Genomic DNA, 18,576 nt, shown 5'->3' with positions numbered 1-18,576 from the left:
TTGAAGGATACGCGTATATCGAGACTGCTGAGCCTAACGAACATGAACCTCCTGCAGGCGGTCTTGAGTCTCAAGGAGCAAAGAGCGACTTGAAGGAGAACGATAGTGACGCTGTTAACTACGATCATGGAGCGTTGATGACGGTGGAACAGTCTCTTGATGCTGATGTTCACGTGAGCGACAGCGACGAAAGAGTCCAGGACGAAGGTGAAGTTAGTAGCGATGTGATGACTCAGCAAGAAACTGGTACTCGGCAATCATTTAAGCTGGATGTTTATGACGAGAATGTATTGTCCAAGTATCGACGAGACTCTCTGGAGCAACAAGCCACTGTTGATTTACTCGCTGAATATGCATACGTGGAAAATGCAGATGCAGTGTCCGACTCACAGTCGGACCCGCTAAACGCTGATCTGCTCGTAGGTTTCGACTATGTAGAACGTGTCGAAAACATGCAAATGGATGGCACAAGCCAGGAAGATATGCTTGGAGCAACAGAATCTCTGGATCGTATCGATGCTGGTCATGATGAGGCGAGTACTCACGAAAATAAAGTGCTCGAAGATGAAGAGTCTGTGGATAACCCACAGACCCCAGTTCCGACTCTGGGTGATCTTGATCCTCGAATAGGATTTACGATTGAGGAAGTAAACTCGAGTGAAAGTGTAGGAAAGCTTACCACGAACAAGGAGCCTGCAGAAGACGTTAAGGCTTTAGATTCAGTTGCTGCTGGGAACGGTGATGTCACAGACGAATCTCGTCGATTGGAAGTTTTACCCGATGAAGAGAGTGCTGACCGAGTGACCGACCTGCTATACGACAGCTTGCTCCAAGATCTTGAAGAAGGTTTGTATTCATGCATATTATACCATGACTTAGGAAACTGACTTTGTGTATACTATGGTTCTTTAGATATATTGGCTGCTATTAGACCTAGAAGAACTGCTGACCGAGTGACCGACTTGCTGTACGACGACTTGATCCAAGATCTTGAAGAAGGTTTGCTTTCATATTATACAAGGATATATGCGTAGGAAGCTGACTTTGAGTGTGCTATTTTTTAGATATAATGACTGCAATTAGGCCCAGAAGAAACGTTGACCGAGTGACTGACCTGCTATACGACGACTTGCTCGAAGACCTTGAAGAGGGTTTGTTGTCATACATATTAAACCAGGATACAGGAAGCTGAGATTGTGAATGCTGTATTTCTTAGATATAGTGGCTGTTATTAGACCCAGAAGAACTGTTTACGATCAGACACAGATGACAGCGCAACGAATAACATCTGCTCCAGCCAGCTATCAGGGTCTCCTACATTAGCATTTTCCTCCTTCAGTAAGCTTTTAAAGGAGAATTCAGTGCTTGCAGATAATTTAATTTTAAGAGCTCTATAACAGACTTGTAAAAAAGCCTTTTTCAAATAAGCTAAAATCATTTTTTTAATTAGATTCCGTCAAACGGTAACTCGAGCACATTTGTTATAAATCGAGCTTCACACCCAGGAACGACGTATGTATTCTGAATCTCTTCATCTGCCCACGTCCGGTTTTCAATGTATCATTCCAATAGTATATTTTAAAACAAGACGATAACAGCTGGACACCGAGATCGAGTGGATCAGCTTGTAAGCGTTCTTTTTATCTCCTGTCGCTCTTTGTTGTTGTCTTCTCGAGCAACTCACTCCTCCGTATGACCACCAGTGTATACTTTAGCGACCACTACTCCGCTCTGCAATCACACAAACCCCTACAGCCCTAAATATACACGACACGAAATATGCACAGATTTAGAGATAAATCTTGCCGACCGAATAGAGGCGAGGGCGTCAGGATCTCCTAGGCATGTGCTCTTTTCGCAGCAACTACAGTCAATCACGAGCGGGCTGCAGATATCACGAGTGTATGATCTCTTCTCAGAGACCTGTGCTCTTGGCCGTGGCTGCTGCAGCTACCACGAGCGGGCTGCCGATACCGCGAGTGTGTGACCTCACGGGACTTCAGATACCCGCTTCTTCACACCCGACGCGTCCACTAGCTCAGTACACACACAATAAGCAATACACTCGGCTTCAATCTCTTTATTCGCGTACGTCGCCAACACGGCGGAGCCGCTCGACCACTAGGTGCTCGCGCACTTCGCAGCTAATCCCTTCCTAGTTCACCGGAGCACTTGCGTATTCAGGTGAATCTAGAACTGATTCACCTCCCTCAAGTTGACCGCCAGGCTCACGTCGACTTCGTCGCGCCTCTCATGGGTGCCGTCCATCCATGCGTTGTCATCTGCGTCGTGCTACTGTCTTCTTCTGGCTTCACTCGAAAGGACGAGGGCAAGATCCTCACATCTGTGGGTCAGCCTCGGCAACCCGTCAGTCTTCAACTTGTATCCGCTCTCCGCCGTCCTCTCCTTCTCGTTGCTGTTCATGTAATCCTTACGTCCTCTTGATCCACTTGAAAACACGAATCTTCCAAGAGGATTTTCATCCTCTTACTCTCTTTCCCATTTCCATCCGAATCGTCCTCGATTCGCACCGTAGGTTGTGCTCCGTCTTTCCACTTAATCAGTTGTCGCTGTTATTTTACTGTCGCGGAGTGTTACTGGGTTACAATCTCTCTGACCTCTTTGATCGTCATCCAGCTCACTCCGAAGTCTTCCTTCTCGGTACAGATGCTCAAATCCTTTAAAGTTGATCCACAATCGCTCTGGCCTTCCTTCGTCAGGTCGATTTCCCAGGCGTTCCACTTTGAATTCGAGTACGTAACGCCCTGTACGGCATCGGTACCTCCGCCTTTTACGCTCCACCACGGTGTCGGTAGGTAAATTATGGCGAGACGTGAGTGTGTAGATACGAAACTATCAACTCCTCGACGACCTCTACCGGTAACGACATAGACCCTCGGATCTTCGTCTTCTTCGTTAGCGATCCGTCGGAGCTCTCGTATAAGTTCCTTGAGCTCGTGCTGCTCTCGTCGTCGTACATGTCCGCTACTGACCGCTTGGCTCCTCGGTTCTCTCGCAGTTTGGCTGCTGCCTTCACCTTTTCTGCCATAGCTAGTGCCGCTTTGACCTTCCGATCCTACATGTACTGTTCTCGTCTCGCCTGTTCCAGCGTTTCCGGAGACTTCTCACTCGCGTCCTTCGGCGTCTTCGCGTTCCGTTCCGCGGTAGGTAGCTCGTCGAATCTTGGAACGGGTTCTGCTGGCGATATCGCCGGCTCCTTCTTCGTGCTCCACTCGTCGTCCGTCGTGCTCCGGTTGCTTTCTGCCGTCTGCCGTTTTGCTGTCGCGTGTTCTGGCTCGCCATCCGGTTTTTGCTGCCCGTCGACACCTTCTGGTTCGTCGTCGCTCTCTCTCTCTTGTGCTCTGCGCCGTGCAGGTCTCTGGTTTCAACTGGCAAGTCTACAAATGGGTTCTGTCCGCGTCTGTAGGTCGTCTTCTATCCGTCTGTGTCTCTTCCTGTCTTATTCTCGTCGCAGAGCTGCCTCCCAGTCTTATTCTCGTCTCAGAGCTGCCTTCCACATCTGAGTCTACATCGGCTGCTGCGAATAGCTTCTTCCCTCAGGCTTAGTGCTATGTCTTGGACCATCTCCTTCATCAGGTGAGTCGGGTAATAGTAGCTCAACAGGAAAGAGCAGTGGATCACTAACCCCTGTACTGATACCAGCATCTGCATCAGGTAGTTATCATAGCCAGCTGCTTCCACAATTTTTGCCAGGTTCTCGCCATCGGTGTCCAAACTTGGTGATCCCTGGGCCCTTCGCTGGGCGGTAGACCCACACAAGTTGTCCATCCCGGAAGTTGCTTCCCCTTCGTACGCTTCGTTGGTTATAATACATGGCTTGTCTCGCTTGTTCTTTCTCCAGTGCTACGCGCGTTCTGCAGGTCTTGCATCAGGTCTTCGTGATAGTCGTCCAAGGTGCTATGGGGAAACTCCAATCTGCTTCTGCGCAGCAGCTCTGCTGGGGTACGTAGCTTCCTTCCCATCATCTGCTCATTTGGTTGATAACCGTGCGTTGTGTGTCTCATGGGCCGTAGGCGTACAGCGAACTCGGCAAGAAATCGTCCCAGCCATCCTGTTGCTCCACGTACAGGCTAATCATGTCCTCCCACGTTCGGCGGAATCGTTCAACGAGTCCAAACAAATTCGGTCGGTACGGTACAGGTGTAGACTGCTTCGTTTGCATTAGCTCCATCAGCTCTGCTGTCATTTTGCTACCAAATTCTCTAACTCTGTCCATCATGATCTCCCGCATTGGTCAGCCGGGTTCGACCCGCAGTCTTGACACGCAAAAATCCAGCTCTGGACGGCTTCCCGCATCCGCGGCCACCAGTGCATCCGCCCCAATCTCTCCATCGTCTGTGGCTCTCTCAAATGACCGGCCCAAATGCTGGCGTGGGCCTCTTTAATCGCTAGCGCCCATTAAATCGTTGGCAGGATGATCCGGCTGCCTTCAGACTTCAGTTCCACCCGTACAATTCTATCGTCGTCGACAACCACACGCTGTCCACAGTAAGTCCTCTCTCCTTCAGGGTATTCACCATCATTGAGTTGCCCTGTTCTCGCTTGATGTCTTCGTCTGTGAATTGGACTGCTCCCAGCTCGGCTGCTTCTACTCGCTGCTCTGCCCCTGTTCGTGTGAGGTGCCTAATAGCGTCATCGATGCCTGCCGCCAACTCCGTGGTTTTATTCTCCTCGTCATCGTCTCGTCCGATCATGGGGTCGTCCGCATCCTTCCTATGGTTATCAGCCCCGCCACTCAGGTCAACAGGTTCTCTAGACAGCGCGTCCGCTACATGGTTCTCGCGGCCCGGCCGATATTGAATATCAAAGTCATATTCCTGCAACGTAAGTGCCCATCTGTGTAATCTTCCAGCAGGCTCCTTGGTCGTCATTAACCACTTCAATCCTACGTGATCTGTCACTTTGGTGAAATGTCTTCCGTATAGATGAGGTCGGAAAAGTCTCACTGCCCAAACCACCTCCAGACATTCAAGCTCCGAAATGCTATAGCTCGCCACTATTGGATTGTTCACTTTAGATGCATAGGCTACAGGCTGATCTCCGTGCCCTTGGTCCTGGGATAACACAGCTCCCAACCCCGGCTTCGAGGCGTCCGTAGTTAGTTTGAAAGGAACCCGATAGTCAGGGTATATAAGCACTGGCTTTTGACTCAGCCATGCCTGAGCCCAGGCGAATGCTTCCTCTTGTTCGGCTCCCCATCTCCAGTTGACTTGCTTCCGGAATAAGCTGGTCGGGGGCGTCATCTTGGTGCCGAAAATTCAGGTACACATCGTCGGTAGTAACCCGCTAAGGCTACGAGCCTCCTCACTTGGGTATCGTCTGTCGGTTTAGGGAAGTCCACAATGGCTTTGATGTGCCGTACAGTAGGCTGTATCCCCTTCGGTGTTAGGTCATGCCTATCTGTGTCGCTGCGAATGAACACTTCGACGCCTTCAAAATCAGCCCAGCTTCCGCCAATCTCATCAGTACCACCGCCAATTTCACTACGTACTGTGCTACTGAGCCTCTGGTGAAAATGATCACATCTTCCAGGTATACCAAGCAGCAAATTCACGTGAGGCCTCGTAGTACACAGTCCATCAGCCGTTTGAAGGTGCTGGGCGCGTTACAGAGTCCAAAAGGCATCCTTGTGAATTGGAAGAGTCCCCTCCTGGTTGTAAACGTCGTCTTCGGTTTGTCCTTCTCAGCTACCCCCAATTGCCAATATCCTGCGTGTAAGTCCAAGCTGGAGAACCTCTGAGCTCCGTGCAGGGCTTCCAAAGTCTCGTCTACTCTCGGTAGTGGGTACAAGTCCTTGATGATCACTGCGTTCAAGGCCCTGTCGTCGATGCAGAACCTGACGCTGCCATCCTTCTTCTTGACAATCACCACTGGGAATCCCCAGACCTAAAATTGTGGTACCACCATTACGGAGGGTGAGAACCGAAGCACTAGAAGATCGCTGGACTATTGACGTAGCGGGTCCGTTGCCAGAAATAGCAGAAGGCAATCGATTGTCATTGCGGCCGTGGAATTCACCACTCGATATGCGGTGGCAGTGGCAGTGAAGGATCACACGTCGAAGGCGATCGTTTGATTTTTTATGCAGAAAGTTGTCTTGGTGTTTGAGGCGCCTTCACCATACTCGATCACACCTTGTTTCAGCATCTCATCCACCACCTTGTCGATCAACTTGCTCCCGGCCACCGCATGTCGGCGCCTCCGCATCATGATTGGAGCAGCATCCCCTGTGTTGATGTGGGGCTCCACTCCAATTGTCGCCAATGATGGGCATCCCTGCTTCTTTTTCACGATCTCCGTGTACTGCTTCAACAAAGCAATCATCAAGTCCTTGTCCTTCGGCTCCATCTCGCTGATGTCCAGCTAGTCTTCATCCTTAAGGGGCTTTGCATCTTCCTTCCGCAGTGTCTTCACCAACTTGGCTACACGCTCACGTTCTAATTTACCGTTCAGCTTTAATGGCCGCATGTCTTCCGTCACGGGTATCCATGTGTCCAGAGCTTCTCTCGCTGGCAGCTTCTCACGCCGGCCTTCCACATTCATCACTGAGATTCATACCATCCCATTCCTCACAGTGTCAACCGTGGGAGCGAGCAACAAATGTATTCTATTGGTCGGCTTCGGAATGAAGATCCCTTCCGTGCCATCCTCCGCATCCACTCGCATGTGAGCCACATTGCTGGTGCTATTCGCTACCTTCCGAGTTTTAGCCAGACGCACCATCACCTTTAAGGCTGCAAGCTCGTAAATCCATGGCATGTATACGGCCAAATCACCTTCCCTCCAGTGTTGATCATGTATTTCAACTCTCGCTTGCCGAAGTCCATCTGGATCTGGTGCTGCACCATCCAATCTTTACCGACGAGGCGTTTATCTCCCTGTCCCTCCACTAGAAGGGCGTCGACTTGTATCCATTGCTGGAGCGGTGTAGTGCCCACAAATCGCCAAATTCCAAGTACTCGGCTGATTCCTCCGCCAAATCCTTCCACGATGTCTACTGGTGCGTTCCGCGTGATGCATCGTCCATACTTCTTCAGTTCTTCGCCAGCTACACTGTACTGGGCGCGGCTATCCCGCCGAACCTCTTGTGTGTGTTTCCGTGTCAAGGCCAGCAATGTCGTAGGTAAACCGTTCAATCCATCACATCTAACTGCTTGTAATGGGGCGACTCTCACTGGTTTGCCGCTGCTGTCATCTCTTAGTTCCACATCACCGTAGCATCCATGTTGCTTGTACTCGTACGTACGCCATGGCTTCTTCCGCACTACCGGGTTCTTCTTCACTGGCTCGGCTCCTTCCGATAGTAAATCTTTCCGCTGTTGAAGCCGTATAAGCCGGCTCGCGAACCGGAAACGCTTGGCTTTCCTCACTGCCTCTCGTCGGGCAGCTCGCATCTCCGCTAATGACCCTTGTTCAATCAGCTCCTCAGGTGCCTCTTCCCCGAACCTCGCACTTCCTTCAGCCATTCACTCGTCGAGAAATTGCCAATATCGTTCAGTGGGGCATCTCCATCTGTCTTGCCATCCGATGTGTCCTTGTCCACGAACGCATTCTTACCGGACTGCTTCTTCTTGGCTGCTTCCACCCGGTTTACTGCCTCAGCAGCGATCTGCGCTTCTCGTCGATGTCGTTTCGGCTGCTCTAGGCCAACGGGTATCCGTAGCGCTTCAATCAGCTGTCAAACCCGCGTTCTTAGCACTTTCGCACGCGCTTCACGCCTCAGGGCTAGCTCCACGACCAGAATGCCTGTGTCTGCCGCAACTTCATGCTCAGCTCGTCTCTTCCTTCGTCTGGCCGACGCTGTCCGTCCAACATTTTTCGGCACCATCTGGCGTTCAACAACCGCTGGACCTGCCGTCACCTGCTCTCGTGGACCCGCAGTCACTGCATCTACTGGTTTGTCTGCCTCTTCCGCCGCTTCAACACTAGCTGCTGACTCACTTGTTACCGCTGGGGTCTCTTCTTCCTTCTCAGCTGTGTCCGCCTCTTCCGTTCTCTCCGGCCGGTCAATTTCCATCTGATCATTAGTCTACTCGCGCCAACCGCCTCACTCGTCCCCTGAACTGAACTACCCAAGGTACAACACCCTGTCACAGTCAGGCCTTCAGGGCTTCCGCTCTTCTTCTGGGCTGAACCGACTATCCCGAAGCCGTCGTCTTGGCGCTCCGTCCACCGTCGCTTGCGCTTGGTGTTCCTCCTCTTGGTTCGTGTACGGCCGCTTCTCATTTCTTCTTGTTCAGCGTCGGGGTGTCCTTTAGTCACGAGCAGCAGAATCCCCATCTCTACTGTCGCTGACCATTTTCCGGAGCTACTGCTGACGTCGCTGCTGGATCTGCTGGTGTCGTGGCTGCAGATGCTCCTCTTCTCTCGCTACTGCTAGCCGTCGCTTGCGCGGGCTGCAGTTGCTGCTGCGCTGGTTGTTGACCGTTCAAGTCCTTCAGCCGTGCTCTGCACTTTTGCCACCACTGTCCAAGGTTGCCACAGTAACCACATCTCGTGTTCGCTTTTCGCTGTTGGATCTCTGGCGTGTCCATCGGCCCATAATGCCCACTTCCCCGAGTATCTTCGCGTCCGTCCCGTTCCTGCCAGTTTGGGTTTGCCTGCCGTTTCGAATGGCGCTGGTGATCATCTTCTGCAGTGGCCTCGCGTGATTCGGCTTTTATCTCGAAAACTCGTGCCTTCGGCTTCATTGCTGCCGTCTTTGTTTTCATCAGGGCCACTGCGGGCTGTCAATATCAGTGCTTGCAGAGCTGCGATAGACAGCGTGTCTCTTTCTGTCGACTTCTCCCATCGATTAATGGCGCCACCTTCAGCTTCGAACATGGGCTGTTCTTCGCTCGCTGCCAGTCCTCCCAGGCCCAGTTTCGCCCAGTCACTCTGGTCTATCACCGCCGTAGCTGAAGCCTTTTGTTTGGCTGTCGGAGCCCCATCCGCGCTGCTTGCTGTTGTTTTGTCGTCACGGTACCGCTTTTGAGCCACTCGCCAGTCAGTCACTTTCACTCCTTCGCCTTAAACTCCGCTCGCATCTTCTGCCAGCTGCACAGCGTCGTCCAACGTCCGAGGATGGTGTCCTCGTATCTGCATTCCCACCATCTCGATGTTGATGCCGTTCATGAACGCCTCCACGTATGACTCCTCAGGAGCTCTCTTGCCGAAGCCGATCTGTCCCAGTCGACCGGCGAAAGCACCAAGTCGTTCCCCTGGCTGCTGCACTCTCGCGGCCAGTTTATGCTGTGTCTTGAGCAAGTTATCCCGGCTGCCGTACTTCTTGAGGAGCTTCTTAACCAAGTAGCCGAGCGTTTTGTCCTCCTCTCTCATAGTTGCCGTCAGCATCGTCAGCCAGTCTCCTGCCTCCCCTTGCAGATGTGCACTGACACCCAGGTACAATTCATCTGCCGTCCAGGTATCTGTCATGCCTGCCGCTCAGCTTCTTGCGGAATCTTCGCTAGCCACGCCTCACTTGATTCACTAGGCTTCTCATGAAAGTCTGTCAAGTTCAGCGTCTTCATCCTCGCTCGGGGTGCGGGGGTCGCAGGTGCTTGGACTATGACCAGCTGTGCAGGCGCTGCAAGTGGTAGTTGTATCAAGAACCGCTTCATCATCGCTCTCTGATGTGGGGCTGTCAGTTGATCCCACCAGTTCATCGTCTCCAAGTCATCACCCTGTTGGTTAGGGGCTGCTGGTGCCGCTGCTCTAGCTGGGGGTGGTGGAGCACCGCCGTCTGGTTGATTGCCTCCTGCGCGTAAATAAGCCTGCGCTCTTCCTTCAGCATTTCTTCCCGCTCGGTTACCGTCTTAGGCTTGGTTGTCACTATCGCTGTCATCAGCAGGGTCTCTCAGGGCTGGTCGCATAGCCGCTACTACAACTCCGCTGCTCACTGCAATCTCGTCATTCTCGTTGACGCCGTCATCATCATCCGCTAGTTGAATACGGGTTCTCGGACGTCTAGCACGCTTTGGCGTGATCGCTTGTCTTCTCGTAGGCATCCCTACCATAGAAATACTGTTTCTCGGTGATGATCTCGTGCTCACCATTGCTCAATCCCTCTGTTTTTCTTATCTACCTCTTGTTTTCCGTTTAGGAGTCTGTACTCACTCACTCTTTCTCTCTTCAACTCCGTTGCCTCTAATTCCGTAGTTTAATCCGTGGATCCCACCGAAGCCTTCCGTAGATCCCTCCGTAGCCTTCCGTGGATCGATTTCCCCTCACTCGCCGCTCCCAGCAAGGTGCGTGCCTCTGGGCCAAGGTCTCGATGTTCTCGGGAGCCAACCGTGTTAGAAGGCCCCTGGATGTCCACCAAGTAAGCGTTCTTTTTATCTCCTGTCGCTCTTTGCCGTTGTCTTCTCGAGCAACTCACTCCTCCGTATGACCACCAGTGTATACTTTAGCGACCACTACTCCGCTCTGCAATCACACAAACCCCTACAGCCCTAAATATACACGACACGAAATATGCACAGATTTAGAGATAAATCTTGCCGACCGAATAGAGGCGAGGGCGTCAGGATCTCCTAGGCATGTGCTCTTTCCGCAGCACTACAGTCAATCACGAGCGGGCTGCAGATACCGCGAGCGTGTGATCGGTTCTCAGGGACCTGTGCTCTTGGCCGTGGCCGCTGCAGCTACCACGAGCGGGCTGCCGATACCGCGAGTGTGTGACCTCACGGGACTTCAGATACCCGCTTCTTCACACCCGACGCGTCCACTAGCTCAGTACACACACAATAAGCAATACACTCGGCTTCAATCTCTTTATTCGCGTACGTTGCCAACACGGCGGAGCCGCTCGACCACTAGATGCTCGCGCACTTCGCAGCTAATCCCTTCCTAGTTCACCGGAGCACTTGCGCACTTCAGGTGTATTTAGAACTGATTCACCTCCCTCAAGTTGACCGCCAGGTTCACGTCGACTTCGTCGCGCCTCTCATGGGTGCCGTCCATCCATGCGTTGTCATCTGCGTCGTGCTACTGTCTTCTTCTGGCTTCACTCGAAAGGACGCGGGCACGATCCTCACATCTGTGGGTCCGCCTCGGCAACCCGTCAGTCTTCAACTTGTGTCCGCCATCCGCCGTCCTCTCCTTCTCGTTGCTGTTCATGTAATCCTTACGTCCTCTTGATCCACTTGGGAAACGAATCTTCGAAGAGGATTTCCATCCTCTTACTCTGGCATACTTCAGCCTGCCCTTCAGTTTCCAAAAGCCTTTATCAAGCACAAGTTTAGCATGTACTCTCATGATTTTCGCTGGCGCGCTATCTTCCTCATTCATGTGTACGGTATTTGCATGAAGTACATTAGTGGTATATTTGGGCCAAACCAGCGAACGCTACGTCGCTGGTTTAATCTATTCTTGACTGACGGTGTAGTGGAAGCTGGGGGGCCTGCTAAGGAACCAAGCCGTTCGCCGCGTTTGCCGTGCGATATAGTACCTCGTCTCCGAAAGTACGTAAATCTCACCCCACATTTTATCTGGAGGAGCTCCAATAGCTCATTCGAGACACATTTCCTAATGTGAAAAAATGTGTCGCTGAGTACTATATGTAGAGCCTTGCATTTTGATATGAATATGTCGAGAAAGGTATTTACTAAAGCTGCGAGAGAGTCTGTTCCACATGAAGTGCTCGCGTACAAGGTCAAATTGGAGGCTATATTTCGTATCCCGAGCAACCGCTCTTTATTGACAAAACGTCGAAGGATGGTCAAAACGAAATACAAAAGCGGTGGCTCGATTGCTGTTTAGTAGAGGCAAACGATTGTCAATACTAGCAGCACTAGATCACGCTGGGTTTGCTTCTTGGGATTGTACGGATGGTACCTACACGAGAAATTCGTTTCACAAGGCATTTGTCGAGAAGATATTACCTTTTTTGAACCCGTGGCCACTTCCACGGTCAATAGTTGTAATTGACAATGCTAAAATACATATGTATCGTGAGCTGGAGCACGTACTATCTGTCACTTATTCGTTTCGATCTATTTCGCTAGCATATTTTTTTTTTCTGTCTCTTATTGATAGGTAATTTATCAAACAGGAGCCCGCCTCATCTACCTACCTCCATATTCGCCTCAGCTTAACCCAATAGAGGTCATTTTCGGCCTTTTAAAGCGATGGGTACAGAAGAACGCGAATCTAGTCTTTCGATTGTATACCCGTTTAGTTCTGGACGTTGCAATGTGCTCATGCTTCAAACCATCCAAGTCTAGTAAACGCGGTGGTGCTCTCAATCTATACGCTCATTGCGGTTATGACACGATGCTTCGAGAATCAGAGTTTAAGCTATCTATTACTGACGAGAGCAATGACGAAGAATATTAAAGTCACTTTAGCGAAAAGTAGTTAATATCCATCGGCAGAAGTGCCTTTTCTCTATCAGGTTGGTTATGGCATTCGTCTTCCATTTCTACAAATCGTTGGTAGCAATGTCGTGATCAGTGTTTTGAGCGTCAGCGCTTTGCGGCATCATTGTTTCTGGCCTAAAGCCATGGAATATCCCTCGTGAAAAGATATCGTGCTGTGGAAACCGAAGAACCGATCGCAGAGAAGATCATTTCACACGGATCTTTACCCACACCCCAAATAATTCCACTTTAATTTCTGCTGCATCATCTTCGGTCTCGGACGGCGCACTTGCCAGGGTCGCTGTAGCTTCATCCAGCGCCAGCGCCTGCCTCATAGTCTTGTCCGCAGGCACATTCAGCGCCGTTCCCTCAGGTTGTCGTGCATGGTGTACGGCTAGATGGTGCGTAGCAATAGGACCAAACGTTTGACTCTCACGATCTTGTAACGCTGCGATCTCTCTCGCTGCAGCTCGAACACGGTCCGCTGTTGCCCGTCGAATACCCTCTGCCTGGCGTTTAGCAGGGCCATTTAAAAGAAGAGCTCAAATGTGAATTGATCGTAAATTGGAAGCTCGTTTGACGACATCGTCAAAATATCCGTATCGGTGATGCATGCCCAGCGGCGCTTCAGCAGTTCCCAAAATTGTTGACGGGCATTTTTAGTGATTTTCATGAAGATATTGTTGTCTTCGAGCACCACGGGGTCAGACCCAACCTCGTCTCCTGACAGAAATCGTAAAATGTGTCCTTGAACCACAGAAAATCCTTCTTCCGCCACAAATCTGACTTCTTCGGGGTTCCTTTATTAGAGCCATTTGCACGCTTTCCGATCCGAAACGTGACAGAACCACTCAACCGTGTATTAAAAGGCAGGCACCCAGATCGTGCAGCATTCATACTATCCCTGAAGCCAAATACAGCTACACGATACAATCAGGTAGTAAATAAATTCAAAATGAGCTTACCCGATGGTGTATACAGGTCGTTGGAAGAGAGCTGAGAAGCCGCTGTAGCTAGATGACGCATCAATGATGTTAAAGAGCCACAACAAGAGTAAAACACAGCAATATTACAGCGTCAGTAGCTAGCGACACACTAGGTTTTAGTAAAGAAGCATACACGTGACCGTAGCACTTACAAGACCGGAGGGCAATCGCGCTTGCCACCTGCTGCAGCGCACCAGGAAGATGGAGCAGCTTGTAGACACACATACAATGCTAAAGAGCTTTAGCTCGCCTAAAACAGAGCAATATTGCAGCGTCAGTGGTCGACAGCATGTACGATATGGGCGGTAGCTTACCACCAATGAGGCACTTGATTTGTTGCTCAGCGAGCACGATTTAGCTTTGGTCGCATTTTTATGCTTTCGATTTATTTCTTGCTCTAGATCGATCTAATGCTTAAAACGGTGGGACAAAATATTTGCAAAGCACAATAACTACCATAATATAGCAGCCAACATCACTTTTATTTTTTGTCGTGAAACCCCGGCTACAGTTTACTTAGGGTGATTGTTAGCATTCAAATGGTCTGGATACAAACTTAAACGTCTCAATTTCCAAGTGGGGGGGGGGGGGGGGGTGAATGTAGCACATGCTGCTCACGGCGCGACGGAAGGCGTTGGTCTATACACAGTAGCTAGCATTTTCCGAACGATTTGAGTCGTGTTTTCTAAAAGTGAAGACACCAAAAGCTGCGTGCCTTTTGTAAGTCTGGCCTCATTTGCATCCAAAGTCGACACTTTTATTTTGGGTAGCTGAAATTTATGTAGATCTGCCCAAACAACGGTGTACCACTGTTTGAGTTTGCAAGCAAAGTTTGACAATTTCTCAATTAAAGTTGGCAAGTGGCCAGATACATATTACTTACATATCGTAGCTCATGTATTCCATGCAGATGGCAACGTTGGCGAAGTCGCGCGTATGTAGCTCCATCTGGACCTCGAGCTGCTGCGTGACCCTGCGCATGCAGACGTGCGCGGCGCCTTTAAGATGCTGCATGCGCGCTTCTGTCATGGAGGTTTTTCTATTGTTGCCTTGGTCGACTAGCGGATGCGTTGTCTTTTCAATATGTGCGTACAAAACAAAATCATATATGTTTAAGAGGATACATTATGCCCACGATGTGGCGCGAGATCGTCGCCAAAGAGAGACCCACGTGGAAGCTGTCCATGACCATGGACTTAATAGTATTTCGTGTGAAGGAGCAGAATTCATTGAGGTACTCTTCCAGAGCGTGGATGAATCTGCGGTGTCATCTTCGTCGTCCGCGCCCCACCACGAGGTAGATCCTCGACAAGGCCGCTATTCACAAGTTACAGAGCTGTCGTACGCGGGAAGCCGTTGCGACGTGATACAGCACGCCAATTATCTGGGACGTTGTAAGCTTCGAGAATGGGACGACGTTCTTCCGATGAGTGCTGCTTGAGGTGGGCTTGGATGGCATCTGCGCGGGAAATGTCGAATTGTTAAATGTTGTGAAGCAGGCACAGCAGCAGCTTTGTCACTAAGAGAGCTGCAACACAGAAAAAAAGTAATCTAAACAAATCTATTGAGAAGTGGGCTTAAACCTAAAATACATGACCACAGTGCAAGGCGAGAATGTAATTCCTGCTATCTCAGCCCCGCGAAGCTCTAGTTTCTTGCTTATCGAACAAAATATTATTTTGTAAAGGTCAACGAGGTCATGCTACGAATGCAAGCAGGGTTATGAGGTAGAGCTGCATTTGTTGCTACACTCGAAAACGGTATGGAGGCATGTATTAAATCAAAGGCTTATACGCTTTGAATAAATGTCCATGGTTGAGACGACACACAAGAGTCTTCTAACGTGTCAATGTTGTGACGCATCAAAAGACGATTTAAAGTCTGCCGTCTAGGCGCGAAGCTGCATTGGTTTTAGTCATTTACAGGTTAATAAAAACGATAGTACCAACACCAAGGATGTGGTCGACGGGCTGACCCAGCTAGATGGTCGTGCCGGACCGAAGAAGCTGTCGCAGCCGGTGCTGGTTATAGTGGCTGGTGGTGGTCAATTCCAGTGCGAAGCAGGTGTTTGACTTCCAACTTCATACCGCAGCTGGCGCTGTATGTGTCTCAAATGTCAAATGCTTAGTGATGAGTGGTGGCAAGATAGAGGATTTGTTGGGTGAAGCAACGCTAAAGTCGCTTAGAAGTGATGTTGACCGACAGCTGGGATTACTCGCCCGTGACGATATGGCAGCTGACGATGATCCGTTCGAGACGGAGGCTCAACTTGCCAACATGGGTGTTTTTCCACCTCGGAGAGATGTTTGTTGCTGTACTACGCAAATTTTTCGATCCCAGTCTCTATGAAGAGTTGCGGTGGTTCGTATTTTGATACAGCGATATACTCGCCATCGACATTGGGGACGGTCCACCTGCTTGAGTCGAGCCGCTCGTGGTGACGTTGAAGCATGTTGCAATACCGCTCCGTGCGGAGCCACGCAAGCACGCTCCGGCCCAGTGCTAGCTCCTCTGCAAGGAAATGCGTCCTCAAGAACAGCCACAGTCGCACTGCATGTGCTGTCGTTCCAGTTTCAAAACCCGGTCAGCCGATGGAGTGTCGTATGACCGTCGACTACCGCCCAGTGAATCAGAAGACGATGCCCCTTTCGGGTGCGGCACCCAACATAGGGTTGCCGGGGCGTATGGGCTCTCGACAAAATCGGATTTGCCAAGGATTTGTGTCCAGACAAGATGTAACGGGGTTACACGCAAGTGGCTCCATGTAACCACTCGGCTACGAAGGAGGTTTTCCACGTTGGTGTGAGATACACCAATGGTTACATTTATTGGTCTGCATGCATTAAGGGTATTGAATGGTTGAAAGTTAATATTTTCAACCAACTAGAATTGTAGGATTCTGTCAGCCATTCGTTGGCAAATAACTTCCAATTAGAATAAGGAAAACCCAAACAACTACAGCAAACAGTTTTCGATTTTACCGAAAATCGGATTTGCTTTCCTATTTAAGCAAATCTATGCTGTCGGACGAAAGTTTAGTTATACTAAGTGAAACGCTTATTACGCTTTCTCATACACGTGTGCTAATGCGTAAGCCGAAGTAGTGGGCACAGAGTAGGCCCATTACACAAGAGCTTATGCGTTTATCTTGAAGGACGCGGTGTACACGCCAACGTGGGTGACCCAGGGTACTATGGACTTGTCTTTTCACTTTCAGAACCAAATGCACAAGATCTTTGGTGACATGATGTACATAAGCATGCTAATATGGATCGATGGCATCATAAAAATGCTATGTCGGGCCGAGCTGTGCTGGACATGCTTTAGCAAATTTTCGATCGTGTTTGCTCTGATGGTTTGATCCGGAGTGCACTCAAGAGCTGCCTGTTCAAAAAAGAGGCGGGGTGGTGCGGTCGTATGATCAGCGGTAAAGGCATCTTTCATGACCCGGCACGTCTCGTGGAGATGCCTCTCCCCGGTACTGGAGCCGACTTGCAGTTCATATGTGCAGGTTAGTCGAGCAATATCTGCACCACGACATCGCGTGTCGGTGAGTCACATACAACCACTGCACAGTAGTGTCTCAGTCGATCCTATAGCACGAGTATTTGTGATGCTGCTCCCGCACTGTCGCCCATATAGAGAGAATCATAGTGAAGAAATTTTGTTTCGTCGCGTAGCCGGATACGTTGGTTCCCATGGGTGTGAAATAATATCTCCACCCTCGGTGTGCTTACAAAGCAGACACCTAGCCAGAAACAGGTGGCATAATTTCGTGAGGTCACGGACATAGGATACTTACTGGACTGTATGAGCCATCGCCTCCAAACCACGATGCCCTTGACGGCCGCAGTAGGCATCAACATCACACGCTGCGCCCGGTATTTGGCTTGCTCAGGGGCCATGGCTTTCCAATGACCTCGAGAAGCTGAGCGGCATTAGTCACCGATCATTCCGACTTAGTACACCGGTACGCCATCTGCGCGCAAAGTACGTCATCTAGTGTGAAAAAATGAACGCGGGTTCATTATGTTACACTAGATGAGGTGTAGTCGTAGCTGGCTGCTAGCATCACTGAAGAAGTCTGCAGCTGCGTGAGCCCAGCTGAGCGTGACAACTTTGCAGCGTACAACAGCACCGCTCGTCCCCGTAGAGACTCCCACCCCACCACCACCATGAAAGCAATTCTGGTCAGTTATTGCGCTTACGCTCGGCCATCAAAGGTAAGCCCGCCAGTGGCAGCGGCCTTCGCTGTAATATCGTTCGAACATGACGCTTCAGCTCGGCTACTAGGTCAAAAAAGTGAATTGAGTTTGTGTGATCACAAATTGTCTAATTTCACATCGACGAAGTAGTAAATACTCCATATGCACACAGGCCCACATAGTCGAAAAAGCTTTTGAGTTCATAAGACTCCACTCCTGGACCGCTCCCAAAACCAAAACAGATCTTGCAAATGAGCGGTTGGTGCTTGCTTCTACGGCTCGAGGTCGTCTCTTCACCCAGCCACCTGCCCAATGACTAGCCCCATCCCGGTTTGAACGCCTACGTGAAAATAGCTATATCGTTAGTAGCTATGGGAAATGCGAGTGACTCGACGACGCGATTAGACCTTTGACAGTGTCTAAATCAGCACGCTCCTTCACACTTCATTCTAAATCGGCACTGGTAGCTAGACGGTGCGTGCGTCTCGCACGTTCCGACTATAACTTGTCCTGGAATGGATTGGCCATGCGGTCATAATCCATCAGCGTGTCGCGCTACCATCCGAGCAAGCGGTTTGGTGAGTACCAAGCTAAAGCAGCGACGTCAGAACAAGGACAAGTTTGCTGGTGCACCGTGAAACTTTCATGTGGGAGACGTTTTAATGTGGTCCAGGATTAACAGCCGTTTGTCAAACAACAAGCGCGTGGCTCAGACCATTCGAAGAGACTGAGGTGGCGCCGAACTCTTTCGTAGTGCGGTACCTAATAACCCTAAAGGTCTACAGTTTCCACGGTTTCCGTCTTGCGTTCTATACGGACTCAAGCCTTAAAGTTGACGAGGGGCTCGTTGCTCACATCGGCAAGCAAGTCATGATACTCGAAATCTAGGAGCTCAAAGATCATTGGGTTTTGAAGTCACGGAACGAGTGGCCGTTGTTGGTATCGTGGGTTGGACTTTAAGACGAAGAGAGTTTGTGACGGGCTATCACTGCGATAGGCAGCGAAGTGCCGATTGAGATCAACGAG

At 50.3% G+C, this 18,576-nt stretch overlaps 1 protein-coding gene across 1 annotated transcript; it reads right to left on the bottom strand.

The window, feature by feature from the left end:
* Nucleotides 1-12,767: 12,767 nt before the first annotated feature.
* PITG_00532 (uncharacterized protein) lies at nucleotides 12,768-14,537 on the bottom strand (the record flags this gene model as incomplete). The annotated part of the gene is made up of 5 exons (XM_002909077.1): nucleotides 12,768-13,263; nucleotides 13,325-13,372; nucleotides 13,498-13,595; nucleotides 14,229-14,419; nucleotides 14,481-14,537. The coding sequence occupies 3 exons, from the start codon at nucleotides 14,535-14,537 to the stop codon at nucleotides 13,577-13,579; spliced, it is 267 nt and encodes an 88-aa protein (XP_002909123.1).
* Nucleotides 14,538-18,576: the final 4,039 nt, after the last annotated feature.

This window comes from Phytophthora infestans, genomic scaffold, assembly GCF_000142945.1.
Source record: "Phytophthora infestans T30-4 supercont1.1 genomic scaffold, whole genome shotgun sequence".
Classification (NCBI taxonomy): domain Eukaryota; phylum Oomycota; class Peronosporomycetes; order Peronosporales; family Peronosporaceae; genus Phytophthora; species Phytophthora infestans.
This window is presented reverse-complemented; position numbering and strand designations above follow the sequence as displayed.